At 43.8% G+C, this 16,072-nt stretch overlaps 1 protein-coding gene across 1 annotated transcript in view; it reads right to left on the bottom strand.

The window, feature by feature from the left end:
* Positions 1–2,520: 2,520 nt before the first annotated feature.
* Cnpy1 (canopy FGF signaling regulator 1) overlaps positions 2,521–16,072 on the bottom strand; it is a 35,598-nt gene continuing 22,046 nt past the window's right edge. The window contains exons 2-4 of the mRNA XM_042054591.1: positions 8,158–8,361; positions 6,338–6,434; positions 2,521–2,558 (exon numbers count right to left, since the gene is read on the bottom strand). Of these exons, the coding sequence (XP_041910525.1) occupies positions 2,521–2,558; positions 6,338–6,434; positions 8,158–8,361 (339 nt within the window). The remainder of the gene's footprint in view (positions 2,559–6,337; positions 6,435–8,157; positions 8,362–16,072) is intronic.

The raw sequence follows: 16,072 nt of genomic DNA, 5'->3' as shown, positions 1-16,072 counted from the left end.
CATAAAACCCTAACTCACACTCATGGGACCGGGTCTCCTCTTTTTGCCTTTTACTGTTCACCCTCTCTTCCTAGGAATTTTAAGATTATTATTTATTTTTGAGCTAGATCTATCTTGATTTTTGTCAACTCTCTTTCATCCTGCAGTTTGGGTGTTTTTGTTTTTGTTTTTCTTGCTTTTAGTGGTGACGGTGGCTCTCACTGACCTTGCATCTCATTTTGTATTTGGTGTCATTTTAAAGGCAGGAGAGTGGCCAAGCAACACAGTTTCTCTCCCCTACTATTATTCCCCAACAAAGCAAGCACCTCAGAAGAAGCAAGCAAAGAGACCCAGGGCTCTGGGTAATTCTCAACCAAATTGAAGTTTAATCAGAAACTCAGTAAGCTACAGGCACTCAAATAAGCTCAACAAGCTTGATATAAAAAAAGAATTACGAAAAAATAAGAGTCACTAGATACCAAAACTACTGTAAGATCCAAGATCCTGTTTGGTGAGAAATTCAAATTTGGAAAATTTGAGCAGTGAAGAGTCTGACTGCATAAAGGCCCCACAGAAAAAGGAGCCTGAGGTGGGGCATCTCCTCAGAGTCATTTCTCAGCCTTGAGCCCATGAAGGCGAATTTTAAGAAACAGCATCCTAGTGTACATTTACCATGAAAGTCCAAGTAAGAAAATGCTAAAAAAGACTTCCTATCTCAAAGGCCAAGTTAATCTTTCAGGTTACAGAAATAAGATACAGGGACAAAGACACCATCCCCCTCACTCCTTTGTGGCATCTCCCACTATAGCTCAGGCTATGCTTTAAATATCATTTTCTTCCCTGCTGGGCAGTAGCATCATCATCTGTCCTTGTATCTCCTCTTCCTTGTCTGTCTGGAGCACAGAATCTCAGGGTTACAGTGTGGACACAGAATCTCAGGGTTACAGTGTGCAGCACAGAATCTCAGGGTTACAGTGTGGACACAGAATCTCAGGGTTAGTGTGCAGCACAGAATCTCAGGGTTACAGTGTGCAGCACAGAATCTCAGGGTTAGTGTGCAGCACAGAATCTCAGGGTTACAGTGTGGACCCTGACAGAATCTCATGGTTGCAGAGGGCCTATAATACCGCTAGCCACAGCCACATTGCAAAAGCACACTTTCTCAGATTCCAAGATAAACAAGTGATATTAAGACTGAATAATACTAGGGGGACTGAAAAAATAGAAATCTCTTTCCTTCATCTTGGTAAATTTTTGCAAAGGTAAGGATTATTCTGGCCGAAGAACCCAGAGAATGATCTGAATAGTATAATTTCTGGATGGTTTTATAAACAACCAGTTTAGATCTTCCAGTACAAAATTTGCCTGTTACCCATGCAAGTCTCACTGACAATGAAAATTTCATTAATTAAACAGGTGTAACCTGTATGCTCACATGCTGAATAATTAAAGTTCAATTCCACTGAATGCAAATTTAGCAGAGACAATGAGAACACGCAGCAGTAACTGTTGCTACATTTCGTTACACTGTGGTAAAGGTGAAATTTCCTTCTACATCCAAAAATAAATACATAAATAAAAGTCCCATAGAAGAGTGAGAAATCAGGAGGTAGGAAAATCTCCACACTATGATTGATGAGGGAAAAACAAACCAAGAGAGAGTCAAGCAAGACAAAAAAGAAGGCTCAGTGCTATATCTTTTGAAACCCACTACGAGTTAGCCTTGGGAATCATCTGAACGCACAGTGTAACCAGGAAAGACGGCATGATGGCCAGTCACCATGGCTCTAGCCATTCACCCTCCTCCTTTAGCTGTTTACCTGAATCTTTTCATTTATTTTTAATGAATTAACCAACTTTTTTTGAGACAGGTTCTCTGTGTAGCCCTGGCTGTCTTGGAACTCACTTTGTAGACCAAGCTGGCCTCAAAGTCACTGAGATCTGCCTGCCTCTGCCTCTCAGGTGCTGAGATTTAAAGGCTGGCTTATTCTACTAATCTTAGGGATAAAGTTCTAAAATTTAAGAGTATCTAGATCTGTAAGACCCATTCCTGGTTGAGAGGAGTGGATTTACAAGTACCATACAGAACCTTCCAGAATAACCAACCCATGGTATTAGTTGCAAGTGGATGCCTTGAATTTGTAGTCGAGCAAATATTTGAGAAATCATACCAAGTTCTTTCCAGACAGCAAACCGTATAAGGATGTGTCAGACACATTTGCTACGAAACACTCATACCCACTCTTAACTCCCTACTGACTCTAAGAAATGGCTTCACCTTTTTTCTTCTCCCACAGCTAAATGTAATGCTCTATTGCTGACCCAGCTTCCATCCAGATATGCAGAGGGGTGTTTAGTTTTATAAACTCCTTTCTACCTAAGAGATGACTTGGGGTTTGTCATGATGCCAAGTCAGAGATTTTCAAACCAATATCACGCATGAGACAAGTGCAGCAGACATGAGATGAAATCCCTTATCACGGCAGTCACACGACGGTAGGCACACAGTGACCTTCGGGGCTGTGACTCCACTCCTCACTCCTAGGGTTCAGGATCATTGATTGGAGTGCCACACAGATCTGGAAAAAACGTAAGAGGGTCACTAAGGAGTAAATCCCAGGTCTCTGAGTCATTTTTTTCCTCTACAGAAGGCCCACACCGGTGGCAGCACATTTTAAAGCTTTCCTTGTTAAAAAATAATAAATGTAAGTACACGGAAAAGTAGAAAGGAGCACATATCCAACACCCCCACTGGATCCTGAGCCCAGCTTCCAGAAAGATTCACAGGCCAACCCAACAACTTTCATCTCATCTTCCGGTCTTTAGGACCAAGCATCTCTTGAGGTCCCCCACAGGTGCGGCAGTACTGTAGGGAGATTCAAGCAGGTGTTTCACAGTGAGAATGAGTGAGGATGCTGGCAGAGACCTTGGGAGGCACTAGCTGTTTTGACTCACATTGCTTTAGCTATGTGACTTATCTGAAACATGCTAGCCTTTGAGAGTAATGATTTTTTATGTGATGTTAGAATCTAAGTTTTCCCTCTCGGGTTGAGAAGTCATAAAATTAAGGATATTCATCCACTTAAATGTTGGCTGACTATTTCTAGATCCTTGCTATATTACACCATGGTTAAGATGTTTCTAAGTGTTGTGGTTGGATATTAGCACAGAGTGATTAATATAGAGCACCCTTAGGTTTCCATTTAGACCCTTCCATCTCCAGGATACCAGGGTAGCCATTCACTTGCAATCCACAGCCTTGTGCCCTCTACCTTGTATGGACACAGTTGGAGTTTGAATCACGTTCTATATCATATCACGATTTCAGTCATCTTGATTTCAAGATATCAAAATGACCCTCAGGAGATGCAGGTGTTTTAGGCCACAAGAAGATGCATTGGAAAACATAGGGAAGTTACTTCTTTTTCCTTTTGTTTATGAAAAAAGAGACACGAGGACTAAGCCTGGCTCCTCTGCCTTACACCAAAAGCAGAGTGTGCTCGGTGACCTTTCTTCTAACCAGTGCATGACAACTCAGCGGCACCCACTTGAGATCTTCCCCACCCATTAGGTAACACCAGCACTTATGAGGTTCTCACTGTGTGGTACTTCATAATTCAAACCCGGCCACCCTGTGACATGGACAGGCCTTCTCCATCATTCCCCATGTGTGCCTGCACATGAGGGCGAATGACTGAGCCTTGACACATTGAAGAGTTGGACTGTGTCCTCATCTGCTCTGCTCCAGAGAAAGGGAGGGAGGCAATCTAGACAGAGCAGGAAAGAGTAAAACTCATACGGACAGTGTGTATGTGTTAGGTATGGAAAGTAAGCTTCCCGCAAATCTCTAGCCCTAGAAACATCTATTTTCTAAATAACTATTTATCGCCCTGTGAGCAATAGATGAGTGTTTCTTAGTTCTCGGGATGAAGTCTTCCGTGTGGTGTGCTCCCCACCCCATATACACACTGACATACAGAACACAGCCCTGAGACCCAGTTTACACTGCTGAGACAAGACCACAGCAAAGCAGTGGCCTAACACAGGACACACCGGGTCTCTGGAATACAGCTGGTCCCCTGCTCTGGTAGAAAGGCCACTGCACTGTGCTGTAGATGACACTTTAAGGCACCGGGAGTGAGTGTTTCCATGACACAAATGTCACCTTTCATGCCACGGGACTCTGAAGCGTCCCATGAGTTAAATCATAGCACTTCTTTGTTACGTTTGCATTCACTGCGATTTATTTGCTAATTTGTTTTTCTTGAGACAGAGTCCACGTAGCCCAGGTTAGCTCTGCGGTGTGGTGAGGTGTGTGTGTGTGTGTGTGTGTGTGTGTGTGTGTTTGTGCACGTGCGCACGTGTGTGTGACATACTCCCTGTGTGTATGTTGGACATTAGGCAATTGTACACTAGCCAATAATGACTCCATGAGTATACACTCCATACAAGATGCTATCTTCAGAATAGGGGAAACACTCACCTACTGCTTTTAGGGAGACAAATAATTATTTAGAGAAGAGATGCCTCTAGAACAAAAGATTGGGGTGGCAGCATGGCCTTTGTATCATTGGATGTTGTTTTAACTTCTTCCGGCAATCATTTATGCCAGTCTGAAAGAACAGTCTACCTTGCTTTCACGGTGTTAGCCTGCTTCGGTAGGGTCAAAGGTGCTCAGACTCTGGTAAGCATGAAGTTGCCCCAGTTTTTGGCTTAAGTATAAGCTGCTGTATCCATCACAAGCTTCATGAAGAAGCCCAGCCAGAAAGAGCTCTATCTATATACCAAGCACAGCAGTGGCCTTCGGCTCTGCACAGCCCAGCTGCTGGCAGGAAGGAGCTGAAAAGCGACCAAATGCAGTCGTCTGGTGTTCACGGTTACATTAGCAGCCCGACATGTCTCTCTTAGGTTTATCCTCCACGCTTATATTTTCATTTCTATTTCCAATTACACCTATACAGAAAATGAAGAGGGGGTGCTAACATTTCTGAAACTGAGTCAGATCACTGGACCTGGGAGTAGTCTTCCCTCCCTAGAATCTTAATTCAGGACAGTGACTCCAAGAGACAGTGGCTGACACCCCTCACGTCTTTCTGGAATGTCTAAGTCTTCATGTAGTCATCTCTGGTGTCTCTCATAGGCGACTTGGGCTGTTTCAGGTATTTATAGGGAAAACTAGCAAACAGATTCCAAGCCTTGTTCATCGTATGTGCACTACTAGATAACATGCACTTAACACAACCGAAATGACTGGAAGCCTTTCTTTGGGAAGTATGGCTTTGAACTTGTGTGAATGTCACAATTCCATCATTATATAACAATATGAAACATCTCAGGCTATCAAACAATCCTCTCAATGTTATTTTACTGCATTTTTCTACAAGCTCCCACAAAAATGGACTTTTAGATAGAAAGCAACCTTATTGTCTGCTCAAAGAGAGAAAACAGTCTCGTTAGTGTAAAGTATGTGGCCCTCTTATTTAGAAACCTTTAATGGCATCAACATATAGCTATAAGCACACAGTAATATTCCTTTGATATATCAGTGGCAATATGTCTCTGTGAATATCTGCCGAATTCGACCTCAAGCTTTTGCATGGCTTACAGGGCACTATACTGGGTCAAACCCTTGTCTTCATATATACTCACTCCTTTTCTGCCTAGGACAGCTGAGAAGCCCTGTTCAACAGACTCACTCTGTTCTCATCTCTGTCTAAACGTGTCAGAATGAGGGCTGAGGTGTGTTTGAGCAGACGGAGGAAAGGCTGGCCATCACAGGCGTCACCTTGGTATACAGTAGATAATGTTCTGCTCATTTTTTTTCTTAGCTTCTAAGTAGGCATACATGTGTCTAAAATATGAAGCAAGTATTATTTAAACATGTCGAGACAGGAAAAAAATGTTTTAGGTATAGATACTTAGGTGAAAGAACCTGAAAAAAAAATTCAATATAACCCTCAAGCCAAACAAGCAAAACCTTTCATGCTTTTTCTTTCAAAATAAAAATCTCACCTTCTGTTGTTAGAACAAATACTTAAGCTATTAAAAGCACATCCCTTCCTGGGCCAGGAAAGAAAAATCTAACGTCTAGGACTTTAAAATTAAAGCCATGGGCTTTGGGGGTCACCCAGCTCTGAAAAAAAAAAAAAAAAACAGAGAAGGAAAGTCAGCAGAGGAGACTCCAGCCTGGGTTTTAGTAGCTCTGCTTTCTGGCACAGGGGTCCTGTTCCCAGAAGCTGAGTGGGAGCTGAGCCCGGCTGGCAGGGAGGCAGCCTGGCGAGGCTGCAGATGAGCTGTGCTAGGTGGAGTGAGAGCGGGCGAGTGAGGCTGGGAGCACGTGTTACATCAGACACAGTACCTGATTTTTCACTGCACAGCATGTCAGCTAGATGGTGTGCCTCCTGGGCGATAAGTGCGAAAATCTCATCCTCATACTTTTCAATGATGGCTTCGCACTGCAGAAACACAATAGCAACACGTGTGAGCAGGGGCACATGGGCAGGGCCCCTGATTAGCACAGACTTAGCGACATTTTAGTAGTGGAACACAGGAAAGCATGTAACCAAGAAAGTTCATTTTCCTCGGCCCTTTTGGTTTGATACATCATTGCACAAGAGTAACCTTCCTCTAGGAATGCTAATTGTATCATTTTCCTGAGACTTAACTAAATGATTACTCTGTTGGAAAACCTCAGAGGAGGAGGAAGAGGAGAAGAAAAAAGGAAGAAGGAAAGAAAATGGCTGGCTATGTTTGTTTCTATTCCTGAAGTCTGGAGAGCAGTAGACAGGAAGGAACTGAAAGTTTTCCTCTCCTATTTCCTTCAACATTTGAAAGACCATGTCTCCTGGAAATGGATGAATTGGTTTTCTTACAATTTAACAGAATAACTCACTTTGTGGTTTGAAAATTTGAGATAACTGAGGCTCCTCAGCCATCATAACAACTGCACCTCCCATCACTGGAGAAGTTTCTCTGCAGACCTTTAGGACTGGAGCTCAAGTCGTGCATTTGCTTTCCAAAGCAAATAAAAAATAAAAATAAAAGAAGTTCACCCTTCAGGCAGGAGGAAGCACGAATTTGCTGTGGGGTCTGAAAGTGTTAAATTCTGCCTGGAGTGTGTCTCTCCCGTCAAGAACTATCAGGCAGCCTTTTTTGGAACTGTGGGTTACTGATGGCCATCCACTGGAGACTTGCAAACCATCTCCGAGTTCATTAAGCAAGATGCGAAGAATTTTAAATGGCATTCAAAAATATTTAAATTCCACTATAATGTGTTTATTTAAAACCTGTGAAAGACAAACACACTCCCATCACCATCCGGGTTCCATGGGGCTTTTAGCCTTGAATTATTGCCCTCACTTTTTAATTAAAATGAAATCTCCAAATGTCAGCTACAGCCCCATGTTGGGGCTGCAGCATGCCTGACATTTTGGCCACTGTGTGAACTTAATGCATTTTATTTAAAAAAAAAAAAAAAACAAAAAAACAGTCCTGCCCATCACTGTGTGATTCAACAGCATTAAGTAAGGGAAAATGCATTGTAACTTATTTTGCCAGGGACACCCTACTAAGCCAGAGGCCAACTTTTTTGTAAAATCAACTTTATGCTGAAGGAAATGTGGGGTTGTGCTCTTAACCCTAAGGCTTGATGTAGCCTAGCCTGAGCAACAAAACTGGAATTAACTGGAGGAAAACATTCTTCCTGAGAAGCCTGTGGGGGTTAGAGGAGAGGATCTTGTGGGTACCACTCCAACACGGAGCTATAAATACTTGAAAAGGACTCTTGGCCTCCATTCGGATTTCAGCCTAGAAACCACAACCTCTGCCCTTCCTTAGGTGAAAGTCTGAGACTCAGTCCCTTCAAAACAAGACAGGCTGAGGTCACCCCACACCAGCAGAATGTCCTGATAAACAATGTGCAAATGTTACCAGACAGGGGACACAGGGCACCGTCCATAAAACCCCTTTCAGTCTCCCCACTGATCACTGAAGGCTGCCACGATCCCTGAGATGACTCCCAAGCCAAATCCCTAAGCTTTTAGTCAAGACTTAAGCAGTGGGGCAGCACAGGACACTGGGGTATGTAAATGTACTTGAATGTCCACTGCTCATCAACAGCTCAAGAGTAGCCACAGGCAGAAAAAGGAGACCCCAACAGACTCTTAGGAGGGTGCTTACCGCGAATTTCAAAGGTTTGAAGGCATCAGAATAAAAGAAGAACTTTTTATATTCTTTGTATATTTTGTCTCCCTTTCTCGGAGCGTATCTCCTGAAATACTTCTGCTTGGTCACTGGGTCGTCCTCCAGCTGGTAATCGTTCATTCGCATACACACTTTATCCAAAAGGTCCACGAGGAACGCCTCGGACTGGGCCAGGGGAACCTACAAGAAGAACAGAACCAGCCAGTACACTTGCCTACGCACACTGGAGTCCAGTGAATGCGTGGAAGGTCGGCTTTCCAAAGGAAAGCAGCTGCACCGTTCTTTATGTAGCTTAAAGAGAGCTTAAATTCTAGCGAGAAAAATAATATGCTTGTCAGTGGACAGTAAGAAACTGAACAATCTAGAAACTGTACGTATAGATGTCATTTTAAAAAGTTGAGTAGAGGCTGAAGCACAGAAAATGGGAGGAGATGGGGGCGTCGATAGCGCATCAGTTCTGTGGGGAAGCCACACTTCTGCCCATCCCACGTCGCGCTGCCCCCATCGCCTTCCGGGAATCTTGCGGCTGCTGTGCCCGCTGTGCCGGGTCTACGCCGAGGCGATCGTAGGTAGCGGGACCCGGGGCGCCTCTCATAGGCCCGGGCTTGCTCTGGGAACAGCTGGCGCACGTCCCGGGCGCCCCTCTCCCTCCCGGACCTGCCGGGGCGCGCCGGGCTCCGTGCCACCACCTCCACCCCGGGCGCGGGTCAAAGAGCACCCCGCGCCCTTGGAAACCGAGACAAAACCTCGTGCGGCGTCTAGACGGGTCAAGGTGCAGGAGGCCTGGTCCCCGCGGCTCCTTCCGGAAGGGGCGTGGAGCCGCCAAGGGCGCCCGGCCGGGCCCGCGGCTTTGCGCGCTTTCTCCCTCTCCATCCTCTGCTGATCAAAGAAGGAAGTTTGCATGACAACCGCGCTGAAAGGGGCTGCATGACAAATGAACTCGATTTCTGCAGTGTTGATATATCCAGCCCCCTTTGTCCCTTTTCACACGCAGTGTGAACCCTTCCGGTGCCAACGACTGCGCGACATTCACAGGCGCGCTCAGGGCGCACAAAGGGTCCCGGTGCTTCCCCGCCATCTGGCCGCAAAGCCGATCCGCAATTAACATGAAAGCGCGGGCGGCGTGGCCCGTGAGGAACACCCCCAGGTCGCCGCTACCCTCAGTGTCCACCAGAAACCGACCCTGGGAGTGCGCTTACGCAGAGCGCAGGAACAGCTCCAGGACCGCGCCCGGTCACCGCCCCGCACCTGCTGCGGCCCAGGTGAACCTCAGGCGGTCAGGAACTCTTAAGGCCCTGACTTTGCAAAAGCAATTAATTGAATACGTCTGCGAACTAAAATGAGAACACTCCGCAGCAGGTGTCAAATTCTTCAAATTCACCAAAATATATACAAATATATTGAGAAAACGAAAATTCTACAAGGGCACTTTCAATCACAACTGGCATTTTATTTAAGTTTTTCAAACTTTGTCAGCTACAAAAGAGAAATTCACAGGTTTACTGACTCAACTGAAAATCGAGTAGCTCATGGACACTTCGGTAAACTTGGCGTGGGAGTGGGGCACAGGGAAAGGCAAGAGATCTGCAAAATGGAATTCTTACGTTAATGACTCAAGGCGGGCCTTTAACACAAAGTCTGGCCGGCGTTTTCAGTGGTGCCAGTGTGCTGAGCGTCTTTCCTTAACTGACACAGATAGATGGCAGTTTCTAGTTGTCCACAAAGAAGGATTTTTAAGTCACAGCGAAGGGTGGGATCGTTTATAAATACAAAACAAAACAAAAATCCTAATAGCAATCGGGAAATTCACCTCCTTCCCTACCCCTTCAGAAAAGAAACAGGACTCTATGCATGGGGGTGGGGCAGGGCTTTGGAGGAGGGCCCAGGATGGGGAAGAGGACCCTGGGAAACCCAGTCCTGTTACCAGGCCAAGACGGTCCTCACACACTAACGTTTCTAGTCGCTTCCCTAGAAACTGTTTTGTTTTTCTTCCCATTTCAAATTGACCTAATACTCTGAGCTTGTGCAGAAGATTGCTGAGCCTTGTAAGTCTCGGGCAAAGTCATGGAAGCCTCCTACACGTTACTTTTGAGAACTTTGACAAAATTTTCCTAGGTTGCATTTTTTGTAAAAAGTCTTCCACAGTGTGCAAAACTGTGAGTTGTTTTTAAAGCACAACCTTAAATCTTTGGATGCCCTGCTTTAACACGAATAGGTTGGGGTGTGTGTGTGTGTGTGTGTGTGTGTGTGTGTGTGCGTGCGTGCATTTCTACAGATTTTTTTTTAAAGGCTGAAGATTGACAGGTTTTGAATAGCCTTAGCTAGCTAGTCCTTTGCAGGAGTCTTTAAAACCAGGCGCAGTTGCTGGCTGAAGTCTTACAGGACACTATAAGCTCCTCTGGAAAATGGAAGGGAGCCTTCCCAAAATGAGGGTGCTGAGGTTATTTTACGGAAGAGTCTTCAAATTTTTATCTTAAAATCCCTGAGCACCGGACATTGGAAGAATATTTTTAAAAGATGTTTCTCATCACAGTTCTTTATACATGCATTAAAACCTACAATAATATGATTCCACTCAAATGAACCACTACCTTTAGTAAATTTAAAGACTGTTCATAGAATAATCGACCCCCCAAAAAATTTGTTCCAATTGTAAGAATGCATTAGTACTGAGACAAGTGGAATAAGAACCAAGTCTTTCTTTGTACACAGTGAAGGTTTTGAATGGAACTTGTCAATAAAGCGACTCCCTTTGTGATCTTCCAGGAACCTCGCCTCCGCCAAGCACGGACTGTCTCAGAGATACTAGCCTCATTAAAATATGAATGGAAAGGGCCGCTGTCACCACCCCTGTGTCAGTAGAGAACCCGCTCAGGCTCAGGCTTCTCGAACAGTTTTCTTGCTGATTTATGGCGACTCCCATAGAATGTTAGAAATGTAAACGTGATCCAATATCGTGTCCTCACTATCCTGGGGAACCTGAAAGTAAATCCGACACCTCCCAGTTTCACCTCTAAGTCCCGTGTGGCATATGCACTGCCCAGACACCACCCCACCACCTTAGGCTTCTCCTAACCACGGGCCTGTGAAGCGAGCAGGGGAAGAAGGGGCATAGGAGGTGCCAGACCACAACTTTGAAACGGAAGCAAAGTTCTGGCTTGGGTTTCTCCAGGAGTCTGCAGCGAGGGAGTTCCTTACAGACTTCTATGACTACACTTTAATAACGGCCAATTACAGCATGCTCCATGTTTTTTCATTACTGTGTCTCTGTTAATCTTGTAGCAAATTTCTTGCTTGATAGCTATCACAACCAGGCAGGAATACAATTATGTCACAGCACAATGGACGTGGATCCGCTAGTAGCGATGCGTCCCCTCTCTGCCTTCACAGCCTGACAGTCGCCAATAAACTTCATTCATCTTCATGACTGTTTTTGTAGTTTTCCTTCAGATGTGAAGCTGGCACTTAACCTGCTTAGTGGCTGATCATTTCTTATTGTTGCAAAGGTTTTCCTTTCTCCAGGGTTGGTTAATGTAGCAATTATAAGGGCTTTGTAGCAAACATTGGATCCAGTTTAACTGCTAACTTTTCATCCGTAAAGAATGGAACCACCAGTGGTATTAGCTTAAAGTCAATATTTAGATGCAAAAAGTTACAGCTGCTCACCTTAGGCTTGGATTCAGAAACTCTTGTGGGCTGATGAGACACATAATTAGCTTTTATGTTAATTAACTGCTATGAGTTTGTTGTATGACACTCCTTCATATAATATGTAAATTGGTCTACTGTTTGGTTTCATTAGACAATATGATTACAAATCTGAAGGAATTCAGTTTGATGAGAAATAATAAAAGTTGATGGATTTTCAGCTATATATATGTATATATGTGTGTGTGTTATATAAACATATATATAACTGGAAGTTTTATATGTAGATATATTGGGGGGGGGGGTCACATCCAAGCCCAACTGATAAGAGAGCTTTTTTTTCTGGTAGCCTAAATTTGAAGAGTAACTGGAGCATCACACATTTCTCAGCACTGGTGCTTCAAGAGTCCTCAAACTTCCTGACTGGACAGGTGGGCCTGTGAGCAACTGCTACAGGATCCTTGCTTTCGAGAAAACCATTTCTTACCATCTGAATGATGGAAACAAGCCATTCTGATTTGAAAGGCTATTTTTGCAAGTGTTTTCTGTCCTTATCATTAGAGTATGTGGGTTACGGATTAGTAACATATTCTCAAGGAGTTGAAAATTAGTAGCAAAATGAGAACCCTGTGATTTAGGGGAACCTCCCCTCCAGACTTCAGGCACATTTTTTACTCTGGAGTTATCTTCAACTGACAATGACAGAAGAGAATAGAAAAGAACCACACTGTGGGTCAGCATTAATGATCACGGAGTGGGGGAGGGTTTATCTAACTCAACTTCTCAAGTTAAAAAAAAGCATGTTTCTTTCATTATGAAATATTAAATTGTCATCACTATTAGGTTTATCATTTTTTAAAAAATACTCTGCTTTAAGAATAGTTATTTTAAACCTATTAAGTTTTGAATGTATTATATAAAATGAAAAGCATAGCTACCCATACAAAATACGGCCAATTTCCAACCTCTGTGAAGTCCTGTGAGCAAAGGCTCAGGCACAATGTCTCTATGCGCCTCACTTTGTCCTGCACTTAGTGCAGTATGGAGAGTCTGCTGCTTCAAAAGCTCCTGATTGGAGAAAGCCAGAGCATTCACCAGGGCAGTTGCAGACCAGTGTAGGACAAGACTCAGTTTATTTAAGGCTGAGGAAAGCTGGAAACCAGCCTGGGATACACAGTAAGTTTCTGGGTAGCCTGGGCTACAGTGCTTTGTCTCAAAAAATCAAAATTTAATAGAAATAATAATATTTTTATTCATTTACCAAATAATTACTAGGCCTTATCTACGATGTAGACAAACACATTTGTCAAATACAGACTTTTAAAAAATATATTATTGCTTTATTTTATGTGTATAGATGTATGCATGTCTGTGTACCACATGTGTGGCCCACAGAGGGCAAAATTATGAGCTGCTATATGGGTCCTGGAAAATAAACAGAGTCCGCTGAAAATGCAGCCAGTGCTCTTGACTGCTGAGCCATCTCTCCAGCTCCAAATACATATCTTCTTAAAGACTCTTTATGATTCTGTGGTGTGGGAAGTCATCTGTTTATGGGTTGCTTTTATTGGCTAATGAATAAAGCTGTTTTGGCCAGTGGCTTAGCAGAATAGGGCAAGGGGGGAGTTCCAAGTAGAGAGAGGATAGAGAGAGTAGGTTGAGTGAGCGAGAAGCCATTTAGCCTCACTGGAGACAGACGTCAGACACAGATGCTGGATAGAACTTTACCCAGTAAGCCACAGCCATGTGGCAATACACAGATTAATAGAAATGGGTTAATTTAAGATATAAGAGCTAGCTGGTAATATGCTTAAGTGATTGGCCAAACAGTATTGCAAATAATATAGTTTCTGTGTGATTCTTTCGAGTCTGAACAGCCAGGACCGAAGGAACAGCTCCTGTCAACAACTCTGAATCAACTAGAATATATTCCTAGTGGATATCAGCTGGTGGTAGTGTGGCCATGTCTATGGTGTGGCTGCCAGAGATTGCCTAAGCACTGTTGCTGCTCCTTAACTTACAGATGTCTTCCTGTAGGCAGAGTGTCTCTGTGTCCTGACAGTCACTCTCAAATAACCACACTGAGACTTATTATTAATTATAAATGCTCGACCAATAACTCAGGCTTGTTACTAGCTAACTCTTACACATTAGATTAACCCATATTTCTTAACTACATTCTGCTACCTGGCTTGGTACCTTTTTTTCAGTAGGGCAAGTTCATCTCCTTCTCTCCTAGTCTCCTTCTGATTCTCAGACTCCTCCTCTTCTTTGTGTTCTCTTTTTGTCCGTAAGTCCCACTTCACCTCTACCTGTCTAGCTCTTGGTCAGTCAGCTTCTTTATTAACCCAATTACAGTGACATATATTCACACAATGTAAAGGAATATTCCACACCTTCCAACTAAAACTTGTCTTTCAGTATTTTGTTACTGCAAAGTTCTCTGTGGTTACCCAGCTGTCTGCTAACACAGCTCTGCCAAGTGTGATCCAATGTAGACAATGGGCAGAGGTACAGCTGGGAGTCTACTATGGCATCATTCAGCTTTGTCTTTTGCCTGTCATTGGCACATGGCAAGGAAGTGGTGAGATTGCCTGGTGAAGAATGGGAAGTCTAAGATGAAGAAGGTCTGGGACTTGAGTGATGAATTAAAATGTGTCGCCTCCACATAGGGAAAGCATATAACGTCTATGCACATATCCATAGACATGCCTCACACACATGTAGGTATGCAACACACAAATATACATGTGCTCACACATATCCAACACATTTGAACACACACACACACTCACACGCACAAATTATGCAGAGAACACCAGCTGGCCTCTTAGCTGACAATAAACCTGAGGGCACTGCGAGGCTGGCTTTTGGGTGATGCTAGTGACAACTGCAGGCAGAATGCTTGCGGCAGACTGCTGGAGTCTCCCTCACACTGAGCAGAGTCCCTGATCACCTGGCCTCCACACCACCATCCTGGCCTCAAGCCCTCAGTTCACAGGGCTCTTCCATATCTAAGAACAAGCCTGTGTTCTGTGAATGAGTGGCTAATTCCCAGCTTCCAGCTGAGCCTGAGGACACCAGAAGTTGGAACAGGGCCTTTTTACACTCCTTTTTATTATGTTCCTGTGCCATTCATTTCCCTGTCCAAGGGACCTAGGGACAGCAGGGCTTCTGGGTATTCACGTCACTAACATGAGCCCTGATCCCCTTCACACGATAGGAATCTTGGTAGGCAGACTGAGCAACTTCCCTAGTCCACCCACATACTAATCCTGCCTCTTGCAGACTATCTTCATTAGTAAAAGCAGAAAGCAGATGGAGTAGAGGGCTCAGATTGGGCTGAATTGAGACATTTCTACAGTATAGTAGAGTTGGCCTCTTTGCAAAGGCCAGCCTTGTGTCCTGATTCCCGAAGGTCATAGAAAGAATCATTTCTCTCCTTCCTTCCTTCCTTCCTTCCTTCCTTCCTTCCTTCCTTCCTTCCTTCCTTCCTTCCTTCCTTCCTATCTATCTATCTATCTATCTATCTATCTATCTATCTATCTATTACCCATCAATCCCTCTATCATCTATTTACCTATCACCTATCAATCAATCAACTACCAATCTATCTATTCATCTAATCTATCATCTATTTATATATTATTACTTATATATTAATATTTACTATTTACCTACCACCTATCATCTACCTATCGTCTAGATAGATATCATCTACTATCTATCATTTATCAATCACTCTATCATCTATCAATCTATCATCTACCTGTCACCTATCTAGATATTATCTATCTATCTATCTATCTATCTATCTATCTATCTATCTATCTTTATTTCTTAAAATTTGCCTGTACAGCCTGGCTGCCTCAGCCTTCCAAGTGTTTCTATTTCAGTTCTAGGCATCAGGCCTGGCTGAGACAGTTTTCTTTAAAAAAACATATTTTTTTAAATACAAAGAGTAACACTTCCATTTTATTCCTTTTCAAAAATCCAAAAGGATTAAAAGCATAAAAAATGAGGAAACTAAGGTTAACCCCTAACCCAGACCTCAGGTCTGAAGACTCCTCTAGAAACCTCTGTGATCTGATTGAGACAACTGTGACCTCTACCAAAGCCATGGCTGTGTGGGAGTTCCACGGCTTGGCCCTCAGTGTGGTCAGACGTGTCTGCCTCAGGAGATTCTCTCTCAGGAGGATGACCTGGCAATTCTCTCTGCCCTGACAGCACTCCTGCACTGTGG

Source organism: Arvicola amphibius, chromosome 2 (assembly GCF_903992535.2).
Source record: "Arvicola amphibius chromosome 2, mArvAmp1.2, whole genome shotgun sequence".
In the NCBI taxonomy this organism is placed as follows: domain Eukaryota; kingdom Metazoa; phylum Chordata; class Mammalia; order Rodentia; family Cricetidae; genus Arvicola; species Arvicola amphibius.
This window is presented reverse-complemented; position numbering and strand designations above follow the sequence as displayed.